The sequence below is a fragment of the Anastrepha ludens genome, chromosome 6, assembly GCF_028408465.1.
Source record: "Anastrepha ludens isolate Willacy chromosome 6, idAnaLude1.1, whole genome shotgun sequence".
NCBI classification, from domain to species: Eukaryota; Metazoa; Arthropoda; class Insecta; order Diptera; family Tephritidae; genus Anastrepha; species Anastrepha ludens.
Genome location: NC_071502.1, coordinates 112,237,551 through 112,264,773, shown reverse-complemented (window position 1 = coordinate 112,264,773; position 27,223 = coordinate 112,237,551). Strand labels below are relative to the sequence as shown.

General features: G+C 35.2%; 1 protein-coding gene across 11 annotated transcripts in view; it reads right to left on the bottom strand.

Annotated features, from left to right (window-relative positions):
- The window catches only part of LOC128868881 (dentin sialophosphoprotein), a 143,762-nt gene that overhangs the window by 8,241 nt on the left and 108,298 nt on the right, over positions 1-27,223 (bottom strand). For 9 of the 11 annotated variants that reach the window (XR_008455171.1, XM_054111445.1, XM_054111446.1 and 6 more), the window contains 5 exons: positions 25,227-26,231; positions 18,486-18,612; positions 10,698-10,818; positions 9,255-9,331; positions 15-396 (listed from right to left, as the gene is read on the bottom strand). Coding sequence is in view for 10 of the 11 variants with exons in the window: in XM_054111445.1 (XP_053967420.1) it covers positions 15-396; positions 9,255-9,331; positions 10,698-10,818; positions 18,486-18,612; positions 25,227-26,069 (1,550 nt within the window). In the remaining variant the exon portion in view is untranslated. Of the gene's footprint in view, positions 1-14; positions 397-9,254; positions 9,332-10,697; positions 10,819-15,370; positions 15,882-18,485; positions 18,613-25,226; positions 26,232-27,223 lie in introns of those variants that run through there. The other 2 variants (XM_054111452.1, XM_054111451.1) reach the window with 2 other exon arrangements.

Genomic DNA, 27,223 nt, shown 5'->3' with positions numbered 1-27,223 from the left:
CTTTTCACACTTACCACGAGTAGAACCGATAGCTGGACTGCTTTTCGATAACGCGCCGCAACTGCAGCAACCTCTGGACAATCTTCTTGATAACGCGCGTGCGCAAGCGATAGCCATTGTAGAAAAAGTCATGCAAAGCCTGCTTGAAGCCAGTCTCGTCCAATTCGCGTCCCCAGTACTTGTCGCGCTTGGCATATTGATCGATATGGGCCTGATAGTTTTGCATGCCGCAAAGGCGTACACCCAGCGATGCCGATGTGCTCGCCGCACACTTGGCCATCTGCTTGGAGCGTTTCTCTGCCGAAGCATCATCACCATGCTGCCGTGTGCCCATTTTCAAATCCAGTATGCATGGATTACGGAATTGCGATGTGATGTTCTCTAGCATGAGGAAATCTAAAGAAAGAGAAATGCAAAAAAAAAACAAAAAACAAACAAGTGAGAAATGAATTAGGAATTGAGATTTTAGAATTTGTTTTTAATGTTTAATGGGTGCAAATGTTACACAATATTATCGTTAGAAACAGAAAACGTTCAGAAAATGAATATTGCCCGACGATTATTTAGCTGAAATACAGCTGTGATTCGCGAACGCCTACGAATGGATTACTGAATAGGCCATATACATACAGACATATGTATGTACAAATGTAGTTTACTGCAAAGCAGAACAGTTTATTCCAATACTAATGAAATTTACGTATGCATGTCGCTAGAGCCGAATATTAACAGTTTTCATTATTTCTTTCCGATGCCCCTTTATGCAACGAAGAAGCTAAATTAAAAAAAAACCTGATATGTAGAATTTGCACAGCAAATGAATGGCGTGACGTAAAATTACGCTGAACTTTGCGTGTGTACATATATTTTTTTCAATATATGTGCTTTTTTTAGCATTTTCACGTGTAACCGCTCACCCGTCATCAATCGATTACTTTTAAAAATCACATGCCCGCCGCAGTGCAATTTAGTTCACATTCACGCAGCAACTACGAATATGTATGAGGATTGCCGCATTGAGGTTGTTAGTTGCAAGTATCACTGGTCATATGCAAGAATATGAGAATTCAGGGTAGGTAAATTTAATAAACATTAAAAAAAAAAATAAAAGTAAAAAAATTAACAATTAAAAAAAAATTAAATAATAATTACAACAAAAATAAAATAAAAATTAAAATAAAAATTAAAAAAAAAAAAACTGAAAAAACCCAAAAACAAAAACAAAAAAGTATAACAGCAAGATTAAATGTATTATCGTGTGATGATTGTAGCTCGGAAAGTTGGGAAATTTGAAACCATAAAATAAATAAAAATGGAAAAAATTTCACTCTTCAATTTTCAAATTCTTCCAATTTTCAAATTGTTTTTTTTTTTCTCAATTTAGTTATTACAACTATTGTTAAAGAACCGAATATCGACGAAAAAGCGAAGTTTGAGAGGAAATTACTTTAACCCTTAACCACCTAGCGTCGGTCACGGTGACTCTGAGCGATCTATTTTTTCAAATATTTCCGTTACTACGCGGGCCCCACGCCTGTGACTCTGTGTACCTTTTCTCCTCCCTCTTCAGTTTGCGCTCTGCGCTCGGCCAAGCAAAACGTGCGCGCAGTGAAAAGAATCAGGTAAATATATATCGTATGCGGTCCTGGTGACCGACGTTAGGTTGTTACGTTTCTTTTAGTGTTAACATTTTCTTATCGTTTTTTAGGTTCAGCATGTCTCAACGTGATCGAAATATCTGTAGATGGTTAGAAGAGAGTGACTCAGATGCTGAGGATCAAAGGGACGAGCCGGAATTGCCAAATGAAGACTGCAGTGACGTAGAAGATGTACCTTTAGACCACGTGATTGAAAGTGAGTGTCAATCAGACTCTGAAATTGATGTTGACGAGTTATGTGAAAATAATGATGATGGTGATGTGCCAGTTGATGATCAATCTTCAGATGACGATGTTCCATTGGCAAGATACCGGAACTATTTCGGAAAAAATCAGTTCCGTTGGTCGAGTCAACCTCCAGTTTCGCGATCGAGGACTTTGCAACACAACATCATTCATCAACCTCCAGGATTGAAAAGGAACTTCAGAGATGTTTTGAACAGAAATACAAAACCATCCGATATTTGGCAGTTATTTTTCATTGATGATATGTTAGAAGAAATTGTTAAGTACACAAACGAAAAAATTATCAAGATAAGACCAAACTATATTATCAAAATCAGACATGTGTTCATGACCTCGACGTAATGGAGCTAAAAGCTTTGATCGGTATGTTGTACTATACCGCAATTTTCAAAGAAAACCACACACATTACACATGTTGGTACAGCACAGATGGCACAGGAAGAGAGATTTATCGTTGTATAATGAGCAAGAACAGGTTTGAAATACTGCTGAATTGCCTTCGATTTGATGATGCGAGCACCAGAGATGAACGCCGTAGCACTGACAAAGCTGCACCTATATCTCAGCTGTTTGGTAAGCTGATACAAAACTGCAAAGAAGTTTGTTCAATTGGCAGTTACGCTTGTATTGACGAGATGTTGGTGGCTTTCCGTGGGAGATGCGGCTTCAAAATGTACATGCCGAAAAAACCCAACAAATATGGATTAAAAATTATGTGCATGACTGACGCCAGAAATGGATATCTTGTTGATGACTACATATACTTGGGAAAAGACTCAGATAGCCAAGGCTTGCCCGATGAATACCAACGACTGAACAAACCCACGCAATCAGTTTTGCGACTGATTGCATCGATTGAAGGAACCCACAGAAATGTTACGACTGATAACTGGTTTACTTCAGTAGAGCTAATGAAAATCCTGAAGCAAAAACAGCTGACACTTGTAGGGACCCTTAAAAAAAATAAAAGGGAAGTACCTCCCCAATTTCTACCTAGCCGTCACCGAGACGTTGGCTCTTCGATTTTTGGATTTACGTCAGATGCAACATTGGTGTCTTATGTACCAAAGCAAAACAAATCCGTGCTTGTTCTCTCCAGCATGCAGCACATGCCAACCATTGATCCACAAAAACAAAAGCCAGAAATGATCACTTTCTATAATAGCACCAAAGGAGGCGTCGATACATTAGATCAGAAATGCGCCATTTATTCAACTTCTCGACGCACACAGCGCTGGCCAATGGCAGTGTTCTACAGAATGCTGGATGTATCTGCGGCAAATTCATACATCATCAGCAACTGAACCAAGCTCAGAGAAAGGTGCCCAGACTGAATTTCATGAAACAACTGGCTAAAGAACTTATCGAACCTCATTTGAGACGTCGAGTGAACCAGTTTGGATTGCAGAGGGAACTTCAGAATGCTATTCGCCGGGTTCTCAAAATAGATGAAGAACCAAGATCATTTTCGGCAGGCAGCTCTGATAAATTAGAAACACGCAAAACTTGCTCAACGTGTGACCCAAAAAAAAACGTAAAACATTCCATTTGTGTTTTCAGTGCAAAAATCCAATTTGCGTTGAATGTTCTCAAAAAATGTGTATAAGCTGCCGCGACAAATTGTAAATGTTAGGGGGCTGTAATTTTGTAATGATTGTGATTTGATTGTGCCAATGATAGTTTTATATAAGAGGTTATATACTTAAGTTACTAAAATAATTAAAAAAATATTGATCTCATTGATTGTTATTGCTTAGCTCTCAGTTTAATAAAGAACCTATAATTTGTTGAAATATTTGTAAGTGAACTTTGATTAATTTAAAGAAAAATTAATTAAAAGAAAAAAATGTTAATTTTAAGAATTTATTAAAACAATTTGAAATAAAAACAACTAAAGAACTTAATGTGGTTTAATTTTTTGCCAATTTATGACTTTTTAACCTTGTTAATAGTACTTAAACCCAAGCGGTCACCATGACCGACGTTAGGTGGATGTGTTACTGGAATACACGTTAGGTGGCTAAGGGTTAAATAAAAAATCTCTCTTTAAATACAAGGCCGATAGCTTCTGCTGCTAGTTGCATTCATTTTGCAATATAATTAGGCATAATTAATATATATTGACTTTAAATAAATAAATGTTTAAATAAATATTCCTCATTTTATGTAAATCCAAGATAAGTACGTGCGTCCCATATCGAAAGCAGTTGAATCAGAATGCTTCTTTTTTCATCTGGGTGCTCAGCTCGATGTCATTACGAGAAATGGATCGGCAATAGAAATTCGGATATGTCTACAAGGTGAAGTCCAAAATAAACAAGACTGGCTTCTTAAAAATGTTTTTGATGGCGAAATCTTTTTAATGAGTAAGTGCTTTGGAAGTTACATTCCTAGCTGACCTCCAGTTAAAGCTTGGTGACATTCGGTTCAGTGGGAGCGAAGTTATTGCGTCTAAAGTGTCACTATGTTTGTTTCATCGCTACAAAAATGAGTTTTGTACAAAGAACTACAATCAAATTTTGTTTTAAAATCGGTAAAATGTTTACCGAAACATTTGAGTTGATGAAAAAAGTGTATGGCGATGAGTGTCTATCTCGTGCCAGAGTTCATGAGTGGTTTATATGTTTCAGAGATGGTTGTGAGGACATAAATGGCAATGAACATACGGGCCGCCCAAAATCAGTAATGACCGAAAACTCCACCGAAGGGCTTACGAAAGGTCTGTGCACGTTTCAATCCGCACACGTTAACCGAGGACCAAAAGTTACTCAGAATTCCACATTCGAAAGACCTCATTAAAGAGGCGAGAAAAGACGAGGACTTCCTGTACAATATTGCAACTGGTGATGAAACGTGATGTTACCAACATCAATCTGACACTAAGCGTCAAAGTGCCAAATGGAAGGCCCCAGAGGAGCCAACAACCAAAAAATCACGTTTGGAGCAGTCAAAAATCAAGCCGCTGCTCATTTGGTTTTCCGATTCCAAGGGAATTGTCCACAAGGAGTTTGTGCCAATGGGCCAAACTGTTTGCGTTTTGAAGCGTTTGTTGCATCGCATTCGTCGAATTCGCCCTGAATACCGCGAAGGGGGAAGCTGGCACTCATCGATCCACTCTTGTGACTGATTTTTTGACTAGAAATCGCATTTTAACCATGAATCACCGTATTCGCCTGATATGGCTCCCTGTGACTTCTACCTATTTGGAAAATTGCATTTGGCCATGAAAGGAAAACTGTTTGCGTTCAGAACAAAGCTCCTGTCGTTTCTATTTTAGCTCAGTGTTGTTTATTTTGGACATCATCTTGTACACATATACGATGGTGGTTTGAGAAGGCCGTGCAAAAATAAAACCGGCTTAATTGTTTGGGGTAAGCCTCTTTTATTTTTCGACATACTCTTATACTCTTCGTCCAACGCTGTTTAAGTTTGTTGATCCCTTCCTAATAATGGGATTTGTGCAAGTCTGAAAAATAGCCATTCGTTTCTGCAATCACCTGCCCGCTTGAATAAAATCTTTTTCCCGCCCGCCATTTCTTCAAATTGAGGAACAAACAGTAGCCTGAGGGATCCGAGTGAACCAAGTCTGGGTAATAGGGAAAATGCGAAACAATTTGATACCCTATTTCCATTAATTTTGCGATCTTAACTGCTGCTGAGGCGTGATTCACAAACGAATGCCAAACACAAAGAAATAGACCGATCTGGCTGAAACTTGGTGTGTGCGCTTCCAAGAACTGCTGCAAATCAAGATAACCTCGATAGGCGCCAGTTGTGCCATCTCTCTAACTTTGCACCGATTTTTCAAACGACGCTCATCATATCACACGAAAAGTTGTATTAAAAAACTGAAATGTTTTCTCCCGGCGCCGGTCAGGTTGTGTCATATTCACCCGTGATATTTTTTCCGGGCACTTGCTTATGTGTGAAATTGTACGAGTTTAAGTTGCCGAATTTTGTTTTTCACCAAAATACGATAATTTAGGAAGTATATATAAATTACAGTTGTGTTCCACTCAACTAACTGAGCGAGTGAGGATTTGACCAGTTTTTGGCTATTTTTCTTTTGCTTATTTATTGTTGACTAATTTTTTTAATAAAAATTCAGCCATTAAGTATATAAGAAATGCCATATAAATCCACATTTTTCAGTCTTTGTACGAAAATTATAAAAGCTCAAAAAAAGTTAAGCAAAACTTCAACCTTTTTATACAAAATAAAAAACAACCATTTGAGTACGCAGTTTTAAAGACCATTAAATTTTAATAGAATAGAATGCAATTTTAAAGTGACCCAAATTCGCGTTGATTTTTTATACATTTTTTCTCCACAAAAAAATTTCGAGTATTCGTTATATTATATGAAGAAAATGTGCAACACCGTCCAGAAAAAAAATTATCAAAAATCAACGAGAATTTTGGAGCACTTCAAACGTGTACTTTATTATACTAGAATTGAATACACTCTAAAACTGCATACCTAAAAATGTTCGGAAAATTAGATGAAAAAAATATTTAAAAATTTTGCAAATTTTTAAACTTGGATTTATACTGCATTTCTTATGTAATGAGCGAGACTTAAAAAAAAATTATGAGCAATAAATAAATGAAAGAAAGATAACCGAACTGATAAAAATATTGCCGGCTTAACTAGTTGAGAGCACACGGATATGTACAAATTCTCTAAATTTCCTTGTATCAACAGAAAGAAATTTGATATGATTCTCTACTCAGGTCGGGTCATCATTACAGTCGTTGCACTCATTTTCTAATATACTGAGTTCCAGTTACGATTAATCTGATCATTTACGTCATCTGATTTGAAAAGGACTTAAAAGATATGTTATATACCAATAGGAAAACACACATTTGCTATACTCGTATTTACACTTATTTCCCATTTATAAGGGGGCGCTTTTACTCTTAGAAAAAATAATTTTCTTAGTCACTTATACAGCATTTGCAAAATATGTTTAATAGAAGACGCCAATCTCTAGTTAAATTAAGCATTCGAGCAAATTCAGAAAATAATAATCACAACCTTTTACTAGGTTAACTTCATTTGAAAAAATCCGATAAATTTCCACAAAGTCCACACTTCGAAGGCAGGTCTGTCTTAGTTTAAGCGCGCTTTTGAAAAAGATTTTAGCGAGACTTGCATAATGAAAAATAAGTTCGAATTAGCCAAAATGGGTGCACGCACAGACATTCACAGACCTAATAATGGCAGCGCAAACGGAGGATAGGCAAACGCTGGCGACCAAATAAAGAGAGGTCTTTTAGGTCTTTTGTTTCACACCACTGGGTTTTGAAATCACACCACTGAAACGGCTTATACGGAGAACGGCAATACATAGAATGGTCGATCCATAGAACGCTGGGGTATGCAACGATCATTTTTGCTGATTTATGAGAACTTGACTATTTGTACAACACAGTTTTGATGAGTATTCGTAAAACAAGCAATGCTGACTGACTCACTGAAGGCCCAGTTAGTCCAAGACTTAACGTAATCTTTTGCCGTAAAAATATTCACAACAACTACTTAATTAGTTGGCATTAAGCGTTTTTTATTTTATAACTTTTTTCCAACTCGTTGACAGGCAGTTGGTTGTTTGCATGAATTCGTTTGTGAAATTTAAAATATCAGTATTTCTCAAATATTTTTTTTATCTGGCATACACTGCTTTAAATAATTATATCACTAGGACTAATGGACAAGTCAATTTATTTGACAAATTACTTGTTTCTTATTTAATTCTAATCAATGTTTTTATAAAAATATAGTTCATCCTGTGACAAAAACCGTATTTATATGGTTTTAAACTTTGTTTGAAAATTTTTAAAACTCAACGCGATTCTAAACACTTAAATTAAAAAATGTGTAATTTTGATGAAAATAAAAAAAAGTTTTTTTGGTATCACAAAATGCGAGTTTCAAGCAGCCCAAAAATTTCGCTAATTTTTTTATTATTGTTTTTTGTTGGGTCGTTTCTTCTATATACAAAATAATAGTTTAGGTGTTCTTATTATGGAGAAAATGCTTAAGAATTCCAGCAAAAAAACAAAAACAAAAAACAAAATTTACCTACTCAACGCGATTCTAAATACTCTGATTACAAAATGTGAAATTTTGTAGAAATAAAAAAAAAATTTTTTTGGTATCACAAAATGCGAGTTTCAAGCAGCCCGCGAATTGCGTTGATTTTTTAATAAATTGTGTTTTGTCGGCTCTTTTCTTCCATATAAAAAACAAAAGTTTAGGTGTTCTTATTATGGAGAAAATGCTTAAGAATCTCAGCAAAAAAAAAAAATTTAAAACTCAACGCGATTCTAAACACTGATAAAAGCAATATGAAATTTTGATAAAAAAAAAAATTGTAATTAAAAAAAAAAAAAATAATGATTGGCGCTTGCACATTTCTTTTAGGGGTTTGGCCGAGCTCCTCCTCCTATAGGTGATGTGCGTCTTTATATTTCCCCACAAAAAGCGGGACCTACAGTTTTCAGCCGCTGGACAACAGCGCAGATCTTCATGAAGACGCAATAGGCCGCTCCCCTTTCCGTGAAGTGATACTTGACGGTCGACGCCGCTGAATAACAGAGCGCAAATTTTCAAGAACTCGCAATAGGCCGCTCCCCCTCCCGCGAAGTCACGTGTGGGAGGCAAGTCCCACACTTTTCAATGCTTTGCCACCTCAACACAAAAAAAAAAACAAAAAAAAAACAGTTTTCAGCGGACTCCGAACGGCAAATGATTTTTTATGAGGAGCTTTTTCATGGCAGAAATACACTCAGAGGATTGCCATTGTCTGCCGAGCTGCGACCGCTATTAGAAAAAACTGTTTCTATTACTCGTATTTGATGTTCATGCAAAATTAAATGAAAACAAAAGAATTGTCGAAACGTGTCAATAAGTCCCGGGGCACTTATTTTTTGAGAATTATAAAACCAATGGCTTGCAAATTTGGTTTCAATCACTGCGCTAAATTGACGTGAAACTGCAACTGAGGCATCTAAAATAAGCCAGGTTATTAAGTGCGTTACGCTAAGTTATGTTTTGGCTAATCGCCTACACAGCTTTCCATATAACAGATTGACGCAAAAATAAAAAAATATGTTACAAAAATAAGGTCTAGACTAACTGGCGCTTGAATTTTTTCATTTTGCACGTGAAGGGATTTTTGGTTTTTGAAGGCATTTTAAAATTTATGTGAATATGACAGTTGTCATTTGGCAACAAGTTTAGTTGATTATTTGACTGGCTGACTGATTGATTGATTGATTCGATTGATTGGTTGGTTGGTTGGTTGTGGCACACACCACAACAACTTCTTCTATGGATACTAACATTGCTTATTTGTGTTGTCTAATTGCGAAATACTTTTTATAACATCGGCAGCATTTCCATTCTTATGAACTTTCATCCTGTAAGAGAGAAGAAGAAGAAAAAGGAACCTTGTAGGCATTAAAAGATTTCATAAACAAATACGTTGCTTTTGTTTCAAAGTAGTTTATTTTTAAATGCACAATGCTTATTATCAATTCGCATATATGTATATATCTAAATATATTTAGTATAGTTTTTACTTATGTACCTAAATATTTTATTTAGTACTACAAAATACGACAGCTTTACGAGTTTTGGTTTTTAGTTTTTTGGCTTTTTAGCTTTTATCTATATTAGCAACGATTACAACTCTATGATATTTGTATTAGGATCATAAGTATTGTAAAAATAGGAAATCATAATACACATAACATATATTTATTCAATTTAGCAACGGCATCGAGTTTTTGAGTCGATAATGGACGTGTTACAGTTCGCCTCAGGCTACTTTTGGTATGGTTTTGGTTGCGCTTGGCTCCCAGCTCATCGGCGACAGCAGCGCTCGGCCATGCTTTATCGGCTATTCGGTCGGCGTTTCGCTACTGGCTGGCGAGGAGTCGAGTGCAGGAGTGCAGCGCGGCTCCAGTGTGTTGCGGCAGGGGCGGCGAGTTGTGACGCAGCGTCTAAGGTGGCGCACGATCGTTCGCTCGCACGCTCACTGGCAGCTCACCACCACTTGGTTTACTTGTGTGCTTGTTTGCTTTTTTCTTGCTTGGTTGTTTTCTTGTTAGGGCCGTGTTCTTGAGTGCCAACACGGGCGGCTACCAGAACATACACTCGGGCGGGTGGGAGTTACATGTGTATGTACCTATACTGGTGATGGTGGTCGTCGTTAATGGCGGCCTAAAAGAAATACAGGGGGGCATGGAAAAATGTTTGTGCTTTGGATACGTTCATACGAATTTCATTCATTAATTCATTATTCGTTATGAATTTATCAGAACAATGAGTTAAACTTTAATTTTGGTAGCTTAAAAAATATGTATGTATTTATTTACATAAATAATATTTTTAAATACTTTTCATACCCGCAAGTAAACGTTTTTTGTGGGGAGCTTGTTTGTATCACGCTTGTACACGAATCGCTTTTGGTTTTGTTTTTTTGTTTTGTGGCTACTTTTGCAAAGCGCACACACGCAAACATTAATTCAAAGCAATTTTTTAGATCTAAAATAAAAGCAAAAATTCATTGCCACATTTGGTTGTTGGGTCGTCAAGTGTATGTTTTTTGTATAAATTAATCAATATATATATATATGTATATGGTATGTATGTAATTAAAGAGAGCAACTTCTTTGCATTGCTTCAAGTAATTTTAGTCGAATCAAATTGAAACGAACGCCAAGTATTTGTGTTGAAACTGTTTTTATTGTCTTGTATTTATCACAATGTTGTTGTACCCACCTTAGCACATCATCCCGCTTCCGCTTTGTGGCGCTCATCTTGCGCACGGGCTCCTCGCGAAAACTGGGCGAGTAGCGTTTTTCCAATTTGGCGCCGCCCATTGTGGTCGCTTGCATCACGCCTACAAAATACATTCATACAGAGAATTTGGCGGTTAGTTGCGGAAATATTGCTATTTTCGAATTTGGGCTTAATTAAATGATAAACCAAACAGTTCTCTATTTATTTTTCTTAATCTATCAAAAAAAAAAAATGGACAAATCTGTTTTTTTTATACAAATGATTATGTTTAAGATTTTAATGCTGCTTGCTATTAGTACTTAATAGAAAAAAATGCAGAAATGTGTTTGCGTAGCAAAGATCACAAATGTGATGGCATGAAGTCGAGTTGAAGTATTATGTTTTTAACACACACAAATACTGGAATACTTAAGAGACGCGGTTTTTGAGGGACTAAACAAAAAACAAAAGAAATTAAACAAATAAAACTAAATATACGGCTTGTGTTAATAGAAATAATGTTTTAAATATAAGAATATTTAAAATGTAGGGTGAAGGATTTTTATATAGAGTTTCGTAAAAACAATTGATGTGCTTTAATGTAAATCTTTCTATTTTATTAGCCGCGAAAAAAGTGAGTTGCCAAAAAAAAGGCAATAAAATACAAGGTCCGGCACTCGAAGTGTAACCAACTTCAGACCGCTCGCACAGCTGAACGGGCATGGGCTGTTTATTAGTTGGCTGAATGGCAATCCAGAGTATTGTTTACAAGCGCGCGGAAGCATTTTGCCCAGAGTAAACACGAAAAATGCAAATCAGTCATGGATTTCAAACGTAATAGTCTGAATGCAGGGTTTTCTAATAGCAGGTGTTATTTTGAATTTGATTACGCTATCGAGAGATGATTAACTATTTTTATGGCCGGATGGTATTGATCTGCACAACGTATATTTTCAACAAGACGGCGCTACGTGCCACACAAGCAACGAAACCATTGATCTTTTACGGGAAAAGTTTCCAGAGCGTGTTATCTCTCGAAGAGGTGCTCACAATTGGCCTCCGAGATCTTGTGATTTAACACCTTGTGACTTTTTTCTTTGGAGCCACGTGAAGAAGAAGGTCTACACCAACAGCTCAGGGACGATTCAAGACCTCAAAGATGGAATGCGTGAGGCTATCGAGGGCATAGGACAGTCACTTTGCAATTCGGTTGTGGAAAATTTCATGAAAAGGATATTGTCCTGTAAGCGTGGTCGTGGTGGTCATTTGCCTGATGTTATTTTCCACTATTAACGGCATACCTTCCTCTTTATAATGAAATAAACATCCGATCATTTATATTAAAAAATAGCATTTTTCTTTGAATATCAAAATAACACCTCTGTTTGGAAACCCCTATATTTGACTGCAAAATCACACCCAGCGATTGTTCGTGAGCTCGAGCACCTTAAAGTAAATAAAGTTTTTGTTTATCACACCATTACTCGTTACAATGATACTGGCAGCATCGCGAAACGTCATGGAGGTGGGCAACAAAAGACTGCAACGTCACGTGAAATGGTTCAAAAAATGAAGAAACAACTTGAGCGAAATCCCCGATGAAGTGCCAATCAAATGGCGAAAAAACTGAAAATATCTGAGCGTAGCATCCGCCGCATACTGAAAAATGATCTCAAAGTCAAGCCTTACAAGATGCAAAAGGAGCATTTTCTCACACCAAAGCGGCAACAAGTCACACTTGAGAGAGCGAAGGAGTAGCTTTGCTTGGCCGAAAGCGCTCAATTTTCGAAAATTGTATTTTCAATTCGAATTGAGCAATTCGTAAACTCCTAAAACGATAGGGTTTATTTAACCGACCATTCGTACGAGAATTTCCGCCACAGGTAATGGTTTGGGCCGCTGTAACCGCTGATGTGCACTCTCCAATCGTTTCCATCGAACCTGGCGTAGAGATAAATGCGAAAAATTAGCGGGAAAGTACTCTGGAGGTTGCTTTGAAGCCGCGGGCAACCTAACATTTCTGTGGCAGACCATGGACGTTTCAACAGGACTCGGCACCACCTCACCACAGCTCGAAGGAACCAAGAATGGCTAAAAACCAACGTTCCGAACTTCATAACGTCCACACAATGGCTCTCGAATTCACCAGACGCGAATCCGATGAATTAATCTCTTTGGGCCATTTTGGAGAGCAAGGTCCGAACCAGTGTCGAGGCGCTGAAAAAAAGCCATTGTCCGCGAGTGGGCCAAAATAACTGCAAGTCACATTCGAACAGCTTACGATTCGTTTCTGGACCGTCTCACGGCCATAGACAAAGCAAAAGGTGGTCATATTTGTATTATTTTCACACATTTTTTACTTTGAATTGAATCAGAGTAATTTTCCAAACTAAATGTATGGCCTTTTTAATTGATTACACTTCGAGTGCCGGGCCCTGTATAACTAACAATCAATATTTTACAGCTGTTGGACTTGGGTGCCTGTGTGCCTCAAGAGCAATAAGTTCTAGAAATAATTTTTGAAAACAATCGATGTGTGACCATTGAGAAAAAAAGCTGAAAATATGCACTACTTAAGATTACTTCAAAATTAGTTCGTAAATAAAATACATTGAAGAAGTTCTCGCTGTTTTCATACCCGATTTAATATTTTCAATATAAGTTTTTAAACAAAATTCAGCAAAGAACGGGCAATCGGAAAAGTGATGACAAAAAGTTAAAATATTGAAAAAAAAAAGTTTGGAATGATGAAATCGATAATTTTGTTATGTCACCAGAAATGTGGGATAACGTAGGCTGACTTCCAGAGTCAAGTGCATGATGCGTAATCGTTTGAAGTTTCTAAGTGCATGCATCAAATTATCGATACCCATCAATATCGACAAGCGTAAATTGCGCATCCCAGAAGTCAGAAAGTCAGCCGTAATTACGTTGAGCAATGCTTTCAAAGTTACTAATTAAAAAAAAAAGGCAAAATACCGACAGCCAGAACTTTTTCAAGTCGCCAATTTTGGCAAACGTTAAAAAGATATCTACTAAAATCGATTGAAGAGATTTTCTGAGAGATTATCCAAAAGTGATCCACAAATGTGATCAAATACAATAAATATTTCTCTTTAATAGTAATACTATGTATTACTAAAAGTTCAAGTTGGTATAGCATCGAGAGTTTTGAGACTAACACTTAAATTGCGATTTACAATTGAAACAATACACCTGTAGTTCCTGCTTTTTAAGGTAAATATCTCATAGTAAAGGGCATTTCAAAGGTGACGCCTAGATGTTAGTAGTGAATAATTCCTAGGCGGTACTTGTTTTTTATGTCATCCTTGAGATTTATCAAGTAAAAATATGCACAAATTCGGACGTTAGAACAACGCGCTAAAATTATTCAAATCCACTATAAAAATGGTTGATTTTAAAGAGCAACATAACGCAAAATTCGTGATTTTTTTGGTGGAAATAATCGTTCGGATGGGGCGACAATTCAAAAGTTGGTCAAAAAATTTCAAGAAACTAGTTTCGCCGAGGATAGAAAAAGGACTGGTAGACCAGATTGGGGTTTTTTGAAAAATAAAAGTCTATGTGAATAAGCCAACAACGATTCCAGAACTAAAACACAACTTTCGGATCAATATTGCTGAGCTCAATGCGATAATGCGAGTACTTGAAAATTTTAATTCTCTTAAGACAGTCTGTAGAAGTGGTAATGGTGGACATTTAAATGATGCCATTTTTCACATATACATAATTGTTGAGAGCCGTATTTGGAATAAAAAACATAGTGAAAAATGAAAAGGTCCAAATTTTTACATGTTTTATTACAAAACAACATCTAGGCGCGTCTTTTGAAATCCCCTTTATGTACAAACATATGCACATATACATACAGCACTCTTTTCTTGTAAAATACAAACGCGAACTTTCTTACAATAATTCTGGGATTATCCTTAGCATTGACCTAAAAGTCTTAATAGATTTTGCTATCAATTTGAGTAAAAGAAAAAAACAAAATTATTTGTTCATTGTGGTATCATAATCGGCCTCCAGGCCTAAGCAGGTATCACCGCACACTCATGGAGAGCGGCAACTACCGTAATCTAACCTAACCTAACTTTGTGGAATATTGTTTTGAAATGTGGAACATTTATTTTGTAATAAAAAAAAATTTAAGAATATATCTTGTATTTTTGACATTAGTCAACTTTCAAATGACGGAAAGTTCTCTGATTTTCTTGATTTTTTTTAATATTATAATTTGCAATCACATCAGCGTTGAAGTAACTCTTTCTCGACATTTGTTTAGCTCATTTAATGTGTAAATTTAATTTATTAAATATAAAAATAAAAAAAAATATGGTAGGTAAAAGTGAGTTGGGCCACACGTTTTTTATACTGTAAAGCAAACTTTAAATTGAAAGTCAGTATTGAAGATTTCTACTATTAACAGATATACTAAAATATATGCATGTAAGTAATTTTAGAGATTTTGCACATTGCTTCCTAAAACCACCTATGTATGTAGTCATATGAATTTTAAACCAAATTCTCTATACGAAAAAAAATATATACATATGTTTATGTTTATATTCTTTAATTATCTTCACTGTAATTAATATCGATACACGTATTAATAAACGATTTAAAGATCGGGATAAAATCTTTATACAAACCCTTCCGTAATGTAATCGTGATACCCGTTGCCGTCGTCGACGTCGTCGTCGTCGTCATCGTCGATTTATTGCAAAAGCAACAGAACGATTAGAGTCAGACTGAGTTTTGCTAGGCAGATTTACATACATATGTATATACACATACATAAAAGTAGCGATGCGCTTTTATGTTTTTTTTTTGTTGGTTTCAGTTTCGTTTCGATTTTTTGTGTAGGGGTAGCGGAATCGATCCTCAATTTTTTTGTAGTTTGCCTTGCACAACAACGCAACGCGGCCAACGACTTGCTCTCACTGAATTATAATATACAAATAAAGAAAAAAACACAACAACTTTGGTTTGCTCTTTGATAAAAAAAGAAAACAAGTTTGAGAATATTACGCTACTGCGAGTTTCCCGAGCCCCCAGCGGAGCGGTTCCAGTGGCGCCCAAATGTATTCGCGCGCTCGTTTTCGATCACATTTATATCGTATGTAGTTCTCTCGCACGCACATCATTGCCTGCACAAATCACTGTTTAATGTTCATTGTTCTTGCTGCCTTCGTATCTTCGAGCCATGCAACGAGGCTACACAGGTACGGGAAGTAAAAGCAGACCAAAAAAATCATTCATCATGGTGCATCCTCGTGTGCCGTGACGTACTCGCACAATGCACACACACATATACACTATTTTGTGGGTGGCGGCGAGTGTTGTAAGCACACAAGGATTTTATAATATAATACAGTGGATAGATGCTTGTGAATAGTAAATAAAGTAATGTGTGGATAGGTATAAATAAGTATGGTAAACTATGATAAAAGTAGGAAGAATAGTATAACTTATTCAAAGTAATAAAAAAATAAAGCTAAGGCGAGCAGAGCAGTAGGCTATGTAATTTTAATACCTATTTCCATAAATTTTATTTCTCAAGCCGTAATTATTCTAATTTGTTTTTTTTTTTTGTAATACAGCAACTGCTCTGCTTTGCCTAAACTTTATTGTATTTCCCAAATGAATGCCACTAATTTTGTTAATACATTTATCTAATGTATACTTTGTGCTATTAAATATTTTACTTTTCTTTGTATTCTTGTCTTATAAATTTGCACTTACCGTTGAAACACTTTTTCTGTTACTACATATGCTCTTTATTACTAAAAGTTGTTATTTTACAGACATTTTTACGAATGCATCGCTAATTGCAATAAAGTTTAAATAAAATTATAACTGCACGATTTACAGAGTGACAATGACGTTGGAGAATATTGAATGATTACACAGAGGATTGCATAATTTTTGGGAAAGAAATTTTATAAACAATCGCACAGGATATTAGCGGTGTTTAAGTTTCACAGGGGAAATATTTGTTATATAAAATTATACAAGGTGGCGCCAAATGAACCAATCCAATTTGGTTTTTGCACAACTTTTTTACTAAATAGAAAAAAAGATTTTGAGTGATGGGATATTTTGACTTTTACGCGCTTCATTGCTTCTGTGTTCTATACTTCAGCTGTTTAGTACACAAGTTTGATGTACGAATCGACGTACGACGCCATTTGCAAAAAGTATAAATTTTCTGATGGGGTGAATAATTTTGCGCCGCTTTGTGCAATTACTTTTTCTTTTTTATTTATATTCGATGCAAGACACTGCTTTACAGTAGTTGGGTGGGAAGGCTGAAGTTTTTTTTTTAATTTTAGTTCCAGTTTAATTTGTTAATATACTATTTTTATACTTTTTCAAATGGAGCCGTACGTCACTTGTGAACTAAACAGCTAGAGTATGGAAATAGACAAATAATGTAGATAGATATATATATATATATATAAATTTTAGTTCCAGTTAAAAAAAAAAATTATATATATACCATTTAGTTTTTATTTATTTATTTTTATTCAACTGGAACTAAATTTTTTTAAAAATTATATATCTATATATACATATACTAGCAAAAGCTCTGTGTATTCGTTCAATGTTAAATAAAATGTCTCTAAAACAACGCGTAAGAGTAACAGTATATTCAAGTATTATATTAGCCAGTTTTAATACAATACAATTTTTATTTAAAACATTATTCTTTACCAGATTGCATTTCTTAAATGTTACATTATTTTTTTTTTTAATTTTTTTCGAAAAAAAAAATGTTGAATGCACATCTTCTTTCACTTTTCCAATTTGCTTTATTTAAATATTTTTTTCCATACGAAAAAAAAAATAAATCGTTTACATTTTTGCATTAAAATAATTTTTTAACAGCATAAAAAATAGTGTTACTTTTATTATTCGTAGTAACTGATATCACAGCGCTTACAAGTTCAATTATAGGTAAATTGATATAAAGTTTAATTTATAAATATTCAATATAAAAATATAGATAAGTTTGTATATATATACAATTTTAAATAAATTTTCAATTCTTTTATATGCTAAAAGTAAACGAAAAAGGAATAGAAAAAAATAAACACACACACAGATGAAGAGATGAATGAGTAAGAGTTTTGTTAATGATTTTCATTTATTTATTTATTATTCTTTTTTCAATTTTTGAATTGTACTTGATGCCGTGGACAGTACTTGGTACTTGATGTGAGATACTGAAAGAAGTTTACACGAGCAAGGAGACAAATATACGTGTGCTATATGCAAAACTACTACATAATGATATTTTCTATATATGCACGGTTGATAGTTATTCTATACGATTAAATTGCGCAAGTTTCACTTATCGCGCTGTAGGAATCTCACATAGAAAATACACGAATGAATATGCCATTATTATTATTATTAATTTTTTTTTCATTTTGCATTTTTTTTTGTTTTTTACTTTTATTCATAGCATTCATAACAATAGCTTGTATTACTAATATTTTTTCAATACTATACTATCAGTTGTTTAGCTATTTTGGTCAAAGTCCATTACATAACAGATAATCTATTAAATTAGTTTTTTGTGTTATTTCTTCGCTTTTGCTTTATTGTATGCAGAATATTAAGTGATTGAAATGAATGCAATGTTTAGGTATGCCAAATTAAATTTAAGTACTATTTTATTTTTCAAATTCTTACTTTTCTATTTTTCTTATTTCATATGCATCTTTTGTATATTCAACTAATAAATGGCCGTCTGCTTACCTTTGTATTTGGGCACAAACTTCTGTACATCGTGCGGAATGTTTTGATAAAAGTCCAATTCACGCAAATTCAATGGCTTTATGACAGTGGATTGATTCAGCAACAAAAGGCGAGTGTGTCCACCAACCTAAAAAAAAAATTAAAAACAAAAAATTATTTTTTTTTTATAAGAGGAATAAGTGTGATTATTTGGGCAATATTGCTCACAAAAGTTAGGGGATAGTAAATAAAAAATAAATTTTTTTTTGTTAGGGTTTTGCATAATTAATAGTAACTTATTTGTATTTGTTATATTACTTTTTTGAATTTGTATTTCACGGGCTATTACATTTACTTTTCATTAATTTTAAATTCTTTGCGAATGAAAAAAAATTTTTTTGTGGATTTTGAATAGTTTACAATGTACGAGGAAGTTACCATAATTGTCACCTTGTATTTTACAGGCTATTAAATTTACCCTCACTACCAGAATTCATTGTCGGAATCTTGTTATAATTTTTTTACATTGTGCAGTGTAATGTAAACGATGTTGATAGAGAGGTTAATTGTCAACCTTTCAGGGGGCATAGTTTTAAAAGCAATGTAATTAGCAAAGTCAATAAGAGTTTGAGTGATATGTGGTGAGAAGAAGGACGCTTGTATTTTCCATATTAGTCGAAGAAGTGAATTTGAAATTGATATATGCAAGATGAAAAGATATGTAATGGTGTGGCAAATATCAGACCGTTAGCCGGCTCTCAGCGAATTTCGCAGAATCAGCGAATGGGCGGATGTAACAAAGTTTGTTTACGATGATACGAAGAATGTGTTAGTGATATACGAAAAAAATTAAGAACAATATCACTTCGTTGGCGTTTGAACAACAACAGATTTGGCGAGTGCGTGAATATGTGTGAAATGATCCTGCAGAATTCGGCTGGCGAATCATCCTCGTTACGTGGCAACCGAAGTTCCCCTCACAATTTTAATTTTTCAACATATTTATTGGCTAAACCTAGTAATCTATCATTCTTAATTGTATGTGAAGAAGTGAGAGTTCTTAAATTGTGTTGTCAATATATACTGTAGGCATATTTTTAATTATTACATTCATACTTCATTTGCAGCGTTTCTCTTGGGCTCTGTGCCATCGAAGTTGGCGTTAGGAAGTGAGAGAAACTCTCGCTCAGTTAAAATTGGTAAGCAGCAACGAGCTATGAAGGAAGGTTAAGCAGATGATGCTCTCAAGCGGCTAAAATTGAATAGATTGAAGTGAAGACAACGTGGAGTATCACTGAAGTACTTCTTTTCATCGATCAAGTGCCTGAATGTGATTGGCAGATATGAAAACTCCAATTGGAAATATGGAAACTTAGTATCCAATTTGGTTTTTGAATAACTTTTGTACTAAATAAAAAAAGCTATTTTGACTTATGAAAATCTTTATTTTAACTTTTACGCGCTTTATTGCTTGTTGATGTGTATACTGTGCCTATCTAGTTCTCTAGTTCACTAATGTCTATGTATGATTGACGTACGCTGCGAATTAGCCGAAAGAGCGAACAATTTTGTGCCACCTTGTGTATTAAATGGTATGAGGACTAAGTGCTTTAACCTTTGCGGTTTGTGTTTCGACAAAAACAAATTGATGTATCCGACCATTATTCATTTATGTACGTAGATACGTGATACAAAAAAATGGTGGCTCTTTACAAGCGAAATTATAAATTTATTGATTTTTATGTAATCTATATCGATATACCGGAAAAGCCATTAATAATTTTTAATTAATTTATTGCGTTAGCGACATTTCGAAAAAACGATCAATAAACATTGGTAATAATTATTATAAGTAAATGGTGCAAATGCGTATTAATCAAAATAAATGTTTGCTTAATTTTATCTTTAATAATTTACTTCATACTAAAAATCAAGAACTAATCATTGTACCTAATGGATTTTATTATTATTTAATTACCGGTGGTTTAGAAATTTCAAAAAATCGATTTTTCGTTTTTTCGATATTTCGAAAGTAAAGTATCTTAAGAATATGCTGTGAAATTTTTATGCGGAAATTCCCAATGTTATAGCTTCTACAGCCCATTAACCTGGTAGGCAGCGGTCCGTGTGCTCCTGCACCTCAAACTTTAAACTCATTTATCTCGAAACGACTTTTTTCGGCCTGGCGTTGCCAACAAAAAAACTATCAAACCGAATCGTCTGAAATTTTATTAAAAAACTGACAAAAAAAACCGAATTTTAGAGTGTCAAATTCAAAACCGCGCTATTTTGTAATTGCTTTTTTTTAATTCTATTACGGGACATAGCTACAGTCATACTGATTAAGGGGGGAAACCAGTTTAACTTATCAAAATATCGACTTTTTTTATTGCATAAATTGTTAGTATAACCACTCAAGAATATGTGGTAAACATTTTAAAGCGAAATTCACATTATTCCCGATTCTATGAGCACTTAAGTGGTTGCCCGTCGGTTCCGCACCATAGCGCGCGTTAGATAGAACGACGTTTTTCTCGAAACTACTTTTTTTCAACTGGTGGGCACTCTAGCTCAAAAATTTATAGACCAATCGTTATAAAATTTTCCGGAGTATTCTTTATTCAATCCTAATCTATATGATATCATTAAAAATATTTTTTTTTAAGCAAAATAGATGAAAAAATATGGTATGAAAAATTTATATTGTGTTCAAGCGCCTCAAAGGTATGCAATATTCAATATTATTTTATCACAATCAGGTTCATATTCTTAGGAAACATGTTGTTAACGAAAAAAAAACATTGTTATTGATTACGGAGAAAAATTTCAACTTCTCGCATGGCGATCGTCCATGGATAACACGCTCTAACGCCACTATTTTCGGCGAAAATGGCTTGAAAGAATTTTAAAGTGTTCTTAAAAATATGAGTAAAATACCCTCCATGTTTAAAAAATTTCTGATTATTCCTTCCTTGTTCGAAAAATTCTCGAAAAACACCAAAATTTCAGCGTCCTAAACCGGTTTCCCCCCTTAATAATTTCTTTGGTTTTTGTGCTTCAGATTCAAAGAGAAGAGCCAAAATTGACAACACCGTCCAGCTCCAAATTTTCGGGAGGGTCAACATTATTCAAATTAAAAAAAAAAATCATTCTTGTATGTAAAAGAAGTTAAATAAAAAGCCTAAAAAATTTAAATATCGTTTTTCATTTTTTTTAAAGTAAAAAAAAATTCCTGAAAATACTCTAAATTTTCGAGATCTAGACTACCGTGACCCCTTATCTAATTATCTAATTTCCTCTCATTCATTTAATTCCAAGCATTTGTGCACAACTTTCTGCACCCTCTTCAAGCGAGCGCTGGTACTCATTATCCATCATCAAGTGGTTTATTATACCTATTATACGAGTATTTCCAAATGCATCGACAAAATCTAAAAACACCTGGTTGCTTTTCTTGTAAAATCGTATACCTCTTATTTTTCAACTAACGCAAACCACTTCCGGACATAACAAATACGCATTTCTATGGCGTAAAATTAACTCGGTGCGATGAAAATAATTCACTTTCATTAAATTTATTATTGAATATAAATCATGTGAGTGAGTACACTTTGTAGTATTGCAAAACTAAAATTAGAAGATTTTTGAAAAAACAAACAGCTGTGCTCTGCTGCTAAATGGGCCAAATCGGTCAAGTTCAGCGCAATTTTTTTCACCGACGTGTTAGGCTGTGTGTATATGTGCATACCTGCACGAAAAGCACAGGAAATTGGTTAAAAATAAATTGTATTTCCAAGTAAAAATAAGTGGATATTTATAGCATATATAGACACATATGTACATACATATGTATGCAAATACAAATATTGTTTTTTGGTAATACATATTTTTTCGATAACACTTATTTCTTTGAATGGTGAACGAATTTTAAGTAATCTATTTCACACCGCTTTACTCCTCTTACGGGGGCGTAGGGGCTTGGCTTTTCTATGTGTATGAACTTGAAATAATTTAGTATTTTTGCTACAAAAAGCTGGCAACTTCTCCATCCTTTAATGCTTAACGTTGAGTTTAACGAGTTTGCGAGTAGCAAACAAGATAGCAAACAAGACGAGACAATAGCTTTCAATTTCTCCTCTTGTGACTTTTCTAGGTTAAACAGCGTTTTACATGACATCAATTGGGAAGATTTGCTTTCTGGATTAGATATTGTTGAGTGCTATTCTCCTTTTTTTATACAGGAACTATATACTTCGGATTGAAGAGAATATTAAGTCGAATCCTAAGGCCCTTTGGCGATTTGTTAAATCTAAAAAGTCAAGCGCTGGAGTCCCTTCTGAGGTTCCTTTTAATGACAAATCAGCGTCTACTCCTGTGAACGTAGCCAAATGAAAAAAAATCATATAGAAAAATAGTCTGCTCAATACTATGCGCTTTTCCTTCTTTTAGCATAACCCGTTGACACCAGAAATTCTCGGACTCACCCGAACCTTTAGCGTGTAATATTGGTCTGGGAGTTATCATGTTTGAGCATCTACTGGCTCATCTAATCAGTTTTTAATTAAAAACAAAAATTGCTCATTTATTAACCACTGTTAAATGATATATTACAATAATTATATATTTGTATTTATGCTAAAAATAATAGACGGCAAAACATAATTTTCTGTGTCAAAATTCAACTACATAACACTTAATTAATGCTATCTCCCTCCTCTCTTTCGTTCATAAAGTTATGACTTTAGTTACGTCTGTAAAATTTGTACTCTGTACAATTTTTAGATGCATAAACATTACCAGAAAATGTTAGTGAAATAAGAAGGCGCAAAGTTAAATAACATTGATTCCCATTACTACCATTGCTAACATAGCATTAAATTTTCTATTGGGCCAGCGAAAATTGATATTTGGGATTTGTTGACAACAGATGGATACCGGAGCTGTATGTATTTCTATATAAAGAGGGTCATTTGCAAGTCCGCTTTATTGCCAAATAGTGGGTGCATTTATTGCGTTTATTACAGTATACTCGCTGGCATATTTATGTTAAAAATTAAAGGGGGGCAAAAAATAATGCTCTGCATTAAAATGCTAACAAATAACATTTTCAATGTTCGCTCTTCTCTTTTGTTCACAAAGTTACGATGCTGCCTGCGTTTAAAAATATCCTGTAAACAATTTTACATTCATAAGTACGACTACCACTGTTAGCATTATTTCCGGAAAAGTGTGGAAGCACAATTGACTATAAATATTTCATTAAAAACGGAAAACGAGATTGACACAGCAATAGCTTTTTTCAACGATTCCATCATCAAAGCCCTCACCCTTTCGACACCAAATATAAAAATTCAACAAAAAGAGTCTATTCCAATACATATCAAACAAAAAATTCAACAAAAAAGGAAACTCCGTAAAAAGTGGCAAACTACAATACTAAACATCCCGAAGATAAGGCAAAACTTAACAAATCAACAACTGAATTAAAAACATTATTAAAACAACACCAAGATAAAAAGCTTGAGAATTACATACATAACTTGGGGGCCACGGCAGTTACCAATTATTCCCTATGGAAAGCAACTCAGCAGAAATCAGATATCATTTGAAAAATCTGAACAGTAAAAAAGCACCGGGCTTCGATCTAATAAATGCTAAAATACTAAAAGAACTACCTGATGTAGCAATTACATATATATGACAAATATTCAACAGCATATTAAGGACACAATGCTTCCCACGCCTCTGGAAAGTTGCACAAATAACTGCAATCCCCAAACCAGGTAAAAGTGCATCAGAAACGACATCATATCGCCCTATCAGTCTCTTGCCCATTCTTTCAAAGGTGTTTGAAAAAATACTCTTTGCCAGATTAGACAAAATTCTGCCAGATTAGACAAAAAAATATAATACCAAGCCATCAATTTGGATTTAGACGACAGCATTCAACTGTGCAACAAGTCCACAGAGTTATAAACAAAATATTAAATGATATGGAAAATAAAAGGTTCTGGATATTGCAAAAGCTTTTGACAGGGTTTGGCATAAAGGACTACTACATAAGCTCAGCCAAATATTGCCACGGAATCACTTCACCATTCTCAAAAGTTATCTGGAACACAGACATTTTTTTATAAAGTTCGAAGACGAATGCTCAAGCATGATGCAAATGACAGCAGGTGTACCCCAAAGTAGTGTCCTAGGGCCTCTATTGTATCTGATATTTACAGCAGATATACCGATCCCAACCACAAAAAATTGCATGATAGCCACATTCGCGGATGACACGGTTTTAATGGCATCGGATAAAATAGAAAAAACGCGACTGACATTCTTCAACAAACAATAAATAACACCGTATCATGGTTCGATAATTGGGGAATAGAAGTCAACAAAGATAAAACGGTACAAGTAATATATACAAACAGAAAGCCTAAGAAACATAAATTAACAATAAAAAATAATGAAATAAAAATCCTTTCTAGTGCAAAGTACCTTGGCATAACTATAGATGAAAAACTAAATTGGAAACGACATATACAGCTTCTACAAATTTGAGTACTTAAATATTTCCAACTCGCTTACGCTACTTTGAGGAAGAACCTATTCGAAGTCAGTGCCCTTACGGAAGTACTACTTTCAAGCGATGTCCTCTGCTCTTACGTCACCTGGTACATTACAGTATTACACTTTAACTAAAAACTACATTCAGCTTGTGCTCCTGCTAAAATCAAAGTGAATTTAACTACATAACAAACTCACCTGATTGGAGAGCGGTTGCAGTGCGACTTCATCCTCACTTTCCAAGAGATCCTTACTCAGCTGAGGGTGCAGGAAGTTATTGGCCGCGGATCCTCTGCTGCTGCCGTTGTTGTTACCACCATGCTCCGCTGGTGCAGTCGGCGCCACAGGTGCATTCGTGCAGCCACCAACATTACCCGCACACGAATCGGAACGTTGACGACCCAAATACTGATGCAAAGCAGCTGTCGCTGAGGCAAGCGGATGCGCTTGTGCTGGAATCGATTGTTGCTGTTGTAACTGTTGGATAGGCGGCTGCGGCTGCTGCTGCTGTTGCTGTTGCAGTGGTTGATAAGAAGACTTATCGAACGCATCGATCACGGCCGATTTAATGGGCGTTGAGCAGTGACTGCCACTGTGACTACTGCTGCTCACAGACAGTTGTTGCAAATTGGCTGTGACCAATGTACTGTTGGCAACATGTTGCGGTGAGTTATTTAATAAATGTTGCGGTTGTGGTACGGCTGTGAGTGTGTTGCCGAGTAGTGTTGTGGTGTCCACAGTACCGCTGCCAAATTGTAGGGGCGATAATTGACCTAATGTAGGTGCAATTTCTCCAATATGTTGGCGACTTTGTTGTTGCTGTTGTTGTTGTTGCTGTTGCTGCAATTGCAGATGTAATTCACGATGCTGCTGCTGCTCATTTTGTTGGGCGTGTTGCTGCTGCTGTTGCTGTTGGTGCTGGTGATGGCTGTGGCTGTTGTTGTGGGCATGCAAAGCGGTATGTTGTATTGTTGGAACATGTTGATGATATGACGCACAGTCAGAATCTCCCATGCCCCAATCCCCCAAGAAATATACCATTCCCTTCGGCGTAAAACAGTGTAAATTCAGCTACTTTGGCGTTCACCGTAGCAAAGACGGAATTGCTTTCGTTTTGAACTGGTTTGCCTCGATTTAAATGTATTAGGTACGATAATGATGACCTAGGGCTTATTGTGTTTATTTTTCAAATTTTTTGTAGATCTGAAAATAGTAATTAAAATTAGAAATTATTATTAATGGCATTAAAAGTGGATTTAATTTAAATGTTAACCAAATAGGCAAAGAGTAACGTCAGAGCCACCCTGTAATAATGCAATAAAATGTCAAGGCAAGGCGTACTTAACGTTTAAATTGGATTTTCATGCATACATATTTTATACTTTATACAAAACATTCAAAGTAAGTCTTGCTTATGCAATATAGCCCGCACGTCTAGGGATATACATACATCCATTGAATTTCAATTCCTTTTCTATAGCAAACTTCAAACTTCATTAGAGTTCGTCTTTGTACCAGTAAAGCTTAGTTTCCGGCCTTATTAAAAACACACCCAAGTGGCAGAATTCGAGTGCATAGAGCGCATTATCGCATGCTGTGTATGAGCACGTCTGCAGCTACGACGCCTTTAAGTATGCAATAACAATTACGTACAAGCGCACTTGCCAGCTTGCCAAGGTCTTCCGTTAAGTGCATGTGCACTAACGAAATGTCCTTCCTATCGACCTACTGCCCGCGCACCACCACCATCACCACCACCACTCACATAAAACAGGCTGTCAATAACTGGTACTAAAAGCGATGCAACTGAAGGTCGACCTCGACTACAAGCGTAACTTCATATGCCAAATAATTGTAAAGCGCCAACAAATATGTAAAACATGGCAATGCATCCGACGGCAATGGTGCATTTGTGGCTGAGGAGATAAGCGAAAGTGATAAAAATTCATAGTTGGAAAACTTAATTACATTATGATAATGTGCAATTTCAGAGAAAATTAACAACAACAAACACGAAACACATTTTGACTGCAACTGACAGTGAAAATAAGTGTAGCATTTATTGCAATCCGGCCGTGGTGTTGAATGCCAGAGTCAATATTATGTCTGTGGTTGGTGCAAATTTGGGTCAAGGCTCATTAAAGGCATATAAAATGTATTCGCATGAAACTACAACAACGCAGGCAACTTAATGT